This window comes from Anneissia japonica, unplaced genomic scaffold, assembly GCF_011630105.1.
Source record: "Anneissia japonica isolate Jap-2015-1 unplaced genomic scaffold, ASM1163010v1 scaffold241_len727266_cov204, whole genome shotgun sequence".
NCBI classification, from domain to species: domain Eukaryota; kingdom Metazoa; phylum Echinodermata; class Crinoidea; order Comatulida; family Comatulidae; genus Anneissia; species Anneissia japonica.
In genome coordinates, this window is record NW_022691770.1 from 7,413 (window position 1) to 13,252 (window position 5,840).

The 5,840-nt window shown below is 34.6% G+C and overlaps 1 protein-coding gene across 1 annotated transcript in view; it reads right to left on the reverse strand.

Annotated features, from left to right (window-relative positions):
- Positions 1-1,706: 1,706 nt before the first annotated feature.
- The window catches only part of LOC117100132 (alpha-N-acetylgalactosamine-specific lectin-like), a 5,989-nt gene continuing 1,855 nt past the window's right edge, over positions 1,707-5,840 (reverse strand). Inside the window, exon 2 of the mRNA XM_033239715.1 lies at positions 1,707-2,554. Within this exon, the coding sequence (XP_033095606.1) occupies positions 2,038-2,554 (517 nt within the window). The 3' untranslated portion in view covers positions 1,707-2,037. The remainder of the gene's footprint in view (positions 2,555-5,840) is intronic.

Sequence of the window (5,840 nt, forward strand, 5' to 3'; positions counted from 1 at the left end):
ACGACGCCCGATCACGCCCCCAGCATATTTCCCCCTAAAATTTTACCTTTCCCCTCACTTTCCTGTCCCCGATTGCAGACGCTGGAGACGCCACTGCTGGTGGCAGAGTTCTATTAGTTTATATATCATTATCATACAAGATTTAACACGAAATGGAGCCATTTCGACCCTAAGAATAGTGTACTGACAGCAGTGTAAAAACATATATAAGCATATATATATATATATATATATATATACATTCAACACTTACTGTATATGACGCAAATTTTCGGTCCGTCTGGACCCTCTTTAGGCGTAGTCCGATCGTCGTCTGAACCAATCGGTTCGTCTCCGTTTCCGCATAACATGTTACATAACACTTTACGGAGTAGTGGCTATTCATGAGTATGGTAAATAACTCATGACATCATACCACTGTTCCTTTGTATTATAGGCTATGATAGAATTCGATAAAATGTATAGACGATAAACGTCAACATATAAATTCCCACAATAATAATACATAGCCACAAGGTATGCAATTAAACTTTGGAGTTTAACCCTACTGCGGAGGAGCTGCACGTTCTCCCACTCTTCTTTCTTATTGAGGCCGGGATTATGTATTTTAATTCTCTCTGCCTTTTATATATCATCTACCCTTAATTGGAATGGTCATGTTAATATAATCATTGGTAAATGCAATAAAAATCTTGGGATGATTTTAAGCGTATCATAGGATGATGCTCCATGTAATGTTTCTAAAACACTCTTCTTATCACTAATAAGAAGTAATTTTGATTGTTGTTTTTCTGTTTGAAGCGGTACATCAAAGAGAAACATGAGGAGTATTGAGAATATACAAAAACGTCATACTAAATTCATATTGCACTATCCTGACCTTGATTATAAGGCACGCCTCTTGCGACTTGACTTGTTGCCGTTATATTAGGCGTGAGATCAGAGATCTCTATTTTTTTTTTAATAAAAGTTTATTGAAATGTATGATAATCCTATTGATGACTATGAATCAAAATTTTTAATTCCTCACCAGACTTTCTTCTGATTCATTCATGTTATCTGTCCCTCGATGCTAAAAACCAGATCTCATAAATCTGTTTATTTTCAACGAATGGTGCCTATTTGGAATAATTTTCCTTTTCAATTCGATTACATTCTTCTTTTTCATCTTTCAAAAACAAAGTGCTTGGATTTTATAATACATTACTACCGGTAAATTGAAATCTAATTTTCTTGGATGCTGTTGGATTATGAACATTTTCTATTCAAATTTTAAATTGTTATTTGGACAAATCTTTATTTTAATGCAAATTTAGGCCTATTTATTTTTATAGTTTTAATTGATCTATCTCCGTTGGTAAGACGACTATGTATATGTGCTTGTTATCCTGTTCTGTACTTGCCTTTCTGGTGTTTTTTTAACCAGTTAAAGTTAAATTAATTGAAATAGGAATTGTAATATACATATACATAACGCAGTAGCATTTAACATTAACATTTACAAATACCAAAATGCAAACACTATTAAAAAATGTCACTGTATCTGTTTAAAAACAATGTTGCAAACTTAGATTATAGCTCGGTGGCGTAGGGACTGAAAGTGTAACAAGTGCAAGGCACTGAGGATCAAGGCCATTAGGGCCCCTTCAATAAATACGCCTAAAATAATACAGTAATAAAAAATAAACGGCTAGCGGGCTTCACCAATTTATATATACTTATCTATAGTTAATAGTATACTAAATGCAATATAACATTCAGAGACCACATGGCATAATGAATTGAAAGTTTAATATAATCATCAATATAATGTATGTTGGCTTATAGTGTAACAAGAAATGTGTATGTAAGCCTACATATAATTTATATGTTGTAATGTATATTCATGTAAGCATATAATAATCATTTACGTATGTTTTGATGAATGCAGCCATATCTTAGTCGGCAAACATTTTCGGTAATATTCAGCGTGCTTTAGGTTTATCATATATAGTTACCAATATGTAACATGGCGTTTTCTCTTGTTATGTAGACGTACTATTTATTCTGAGGCAGCTCACAGACATAAAATAGTTCAGCAGTACATGGATAATCATTCCAAGTACCTAGATTTGGATCTCGTTTCCATTGGTGAGCGCAGTCTTCGTTTTGATAGTTGTCAGGTTGATTTTTATGCCAACTTGTGTATGTTGCCAACTGGTTGTTGTTCGTCCAAACCCACCGACCTTCGTAACCTGCATCTGTCAGTCCAATCCAGAAGGTATAGTCAGATTTGGCTGCCAATCCACCAGTAGATGAATCCCAGAGTTTTGAGACGAATTTATTTTCGGCTTCATTTCGGAGAGATACCAGATGGCCCATATCGTACCCGTTGAAGTGTCTGTTGCAGCGGGCTTCTGCAGCTGCCCAGTTCAACTTGGTCCCGAATATACGGTAGCAACTTTTTTGGAATGGAACCCAAAATGGAGGACACGCAAAGTGATATATTTCATCAGCTAAACACATCTTTGCTGTGACCAATGTTATACAACAAACCATCCACAATTTAAAATTCCTGCATATGAAAAGAAATAATTTCATATAATTATAATTCCAGAAAGTTATCAATTCATAACAGACCGTAAAAAAATAATTAGAATGTTAAAGACCAATTTAATGTTTATGTCAATAATTTCGTTTCTTACGAATAAGTATAAAATATTATTATTGGTCTTGTAGCACAGAATCACACGGCGTTTAGAATCACCATTTAGGCCATGCCTACGTTTTTATAGGACTACACAATATTTTGAATGAATAAATAAATAAATAAGAATAAGGGTGGGATAGGCCTACAACATTCAGTTTAGTTGAATTTAACTGTACATAATAAAGAATGCATAAAGATGAGTAGGTGAAACGAACAGTTAAATTTACATATTGAAGTTTAAGTCCTGCTCCCATTTTATATGTAGCGCTTCTTTGATTTTACGTTGGCAATTTTTTTTCCCTTGTGGAACGTATCATAAATACGCCCCTCATTACACTAATCCTTACATTCGGACATACTATATAAATATTTGAAAATATGATAATTTGTGTCCGTTGTAAAATGTTCGTTTCCGCGTGCTTTGAAATACCAGCCCGTTTTTTGATACAGGAAGCAGGAAGCGTTCCACCGCAAATATGTTTACATATACTGTAGTTCATATTTATGTGGTTCCAGTGCTTTTCAAAAACAATTTAATGATTTTTAAGTATAGTGTTTTACACAACGTTATGGTGTGAGGAAATGATCGGTGGTGTCTTGAAAGTAGACACAGTATTTGCGACCTCAAGAACTAATGTTCCAGGAGTTCCGGGTTTGATACTGCCACAAATTAATTTAAATACTGCTAAGAATACTACAAAATACAAATACTCAATCGACGAATATACCCCTAGGCGGCCCTCATCCGAAATGCCCACTTGGCTCACCAACCCACCCTCGTCCGTCGAGCAGATGCTGATGCCATCGCTGAATTTATTATAGAATTGAGGTATTTTCGTAAAATAAATACATTTAAAATGAAAGATCAGATAAATTTACGTACGTAAGAATTGATAAAATGAATGTTTTTCCTTTTGCGGTTATCGAACGCGAACCTTCGAAAGTTAGTTCACTTTAGGAATTTCCATTGTGTAATTTACTATGAATTAATATTCTTTCATTTAGCAGCAAGTATGATTACCTCACAATATATAAATCAAGTATTCGACTAATATTTTATTTTACAAATCAGTTGAAAGAGGGGATCCCAAAACGAAAAGGGCACTCTTTTAAATGACATAAGTTTAAATATTAATGACGTGGGGTACCGTAGTTACTTTAAAATATCAATCAAAAAAGTATTTCTGTAGTACATCGTAGCGTAGTACTAAGCAATCGTAAGTATTTGAATGAACGAAAATAACATTTTAAAAATTTCCAAAAATACGAAGTTGTTCATGGCCTGTAAGTACTAAGACGGGTCCAGTATTTGCAGGGAGTGCAGAAAGAAATTGAGGCACTCCTGTATAAATGACAGAAGTTTGAATTACGTTGGGGAGGATTTTCTTCTGTCTTGGAGATCTCCCATCTTTCCAGAAACTTTATAAAAATTATTATGAAAAAATTTATGAAAAGTTTTTCCATTATTTACCAAAATCACAAGTATAATTGTTTTGCACGCAAAATAACACTCTAGCATCTTAGGGTGAGGTCTGTCACCGACCATCACCCCCTCTGGATCCACCCTAGGAATCGGCCTACATTTTAGAATATCAGTCTGTGGAGCGCAGTCACAGCAATTCAGTTACTGCAAGTAATAAATTAGGCTACATACAATATTTCTATTCTAAAGCATAATACCCGATACTGCTTTGTGAATTTATTCTCCCTGTTTCGTTTCTCTGGCTCCCACTTAAATTTATCATTAGGACCTCAATATAAAGTGATCAGTTTTCACAGTTTTTTTTTTTTTTTTTTTTTTTTTACGTTTTTTTTTCTCTTTTTTTTTTTTTTTTTGTGACGTTCTTCTTCCTCTTTCGTTTCCGGCTCCCACTTCAATTCTTATTTAAATTTATCATTTAGGGTCTCAATCTTTTCGCAGTTTGGGAGTTCCATTTCCTTTTAATGATTTAGCTTTATGTATTAGGCCTATATTAGGAATAATGTTACTTCAAGTGATCTTGGGACATAGGCCTACTGGGGAGATAAAATATTATGTCGATTGTCAGAGTAAGTTGCGGATAGCGCTGTGAATAAAAAGTTCAAAACTTTGGACAGGTTTTACAGTGACGGATTTCGTGTCGGCGTGAAATAAGGCCAAAAAAAAAAATGTTGTGTTGCCCTTAAATGAAAAAAATCGTAGGTCGGTGTGTCGGCTTTTCTTTCTTTCTTTCTTTCCTTCTTTCCTTTTTTTTTAAAGTAATACCTGTAATAGGAAAGGCCTCAAACCGTAGTTCCTATTATAAGGAACCTGGGACTAAGGCTTCGTAGGCAACACAATAGAACAATGACAAGCTTGCCAAACAAAAAATAGGCCTATTCAAATTAATGACGGAAAACCAGTATATTTAAATAAATTAAACAAAAATAAATCTGTTTCAAGAAATATTTTAATTTATTTCTGCATCCGATCAACACGATCACACACGAACAGATCGAGCAAAACCATACTATGGCTATGAAAAATGGTCAAACAAGCACCCTTTATTACAATACAATCGAAGTTAATATCGAGAAAAAAATATTTCGTTCATAGTCGGCCTAAAACCGTAACGGAGTCTAAAATGTGAGCGTAGTACGTACCGACTTTAAAGCGATGGCTAGGCCTAGCCTGTTTTTATTTCGTGCCGAATATGGCGAAAGGTAATGAATACGATTTTAAGATTCAAGCAACCACTAGTTGTACAGTTGGTACTGGCAAAGATCTTATAAACACAAGAGAGCGTTCTCCACCTTGACCGACGCTTCTATTTGTTTCGCGGAGAACGCTATCTTGTGTTTATAAGATCTTTAGTACTGGTTGGTAAAGAATAGGCAATGCATATGCACTCTTTAGATTTAATCGTGGCTTGACAGCTCAGCGCGAGAGATCCGATGCTGCGCTGCGTGCATCGTCGTCGTCGCGCTCGGTTCTCAATTTTACGGGTGCATCTATGGCCCGATTTTGGTAAAAATATATGTCTGTTTTAGATTTTATGTTCTACATTTTAATTTTGGAAGTGGTATTTATTTGTACTTGAGTGAAAGGGATCAGACATTTAAACAAAAATTCTAAAAAGAAAAAAAAAAGCGGAGGGTAACACAACATATATATATTTTATATATATATATA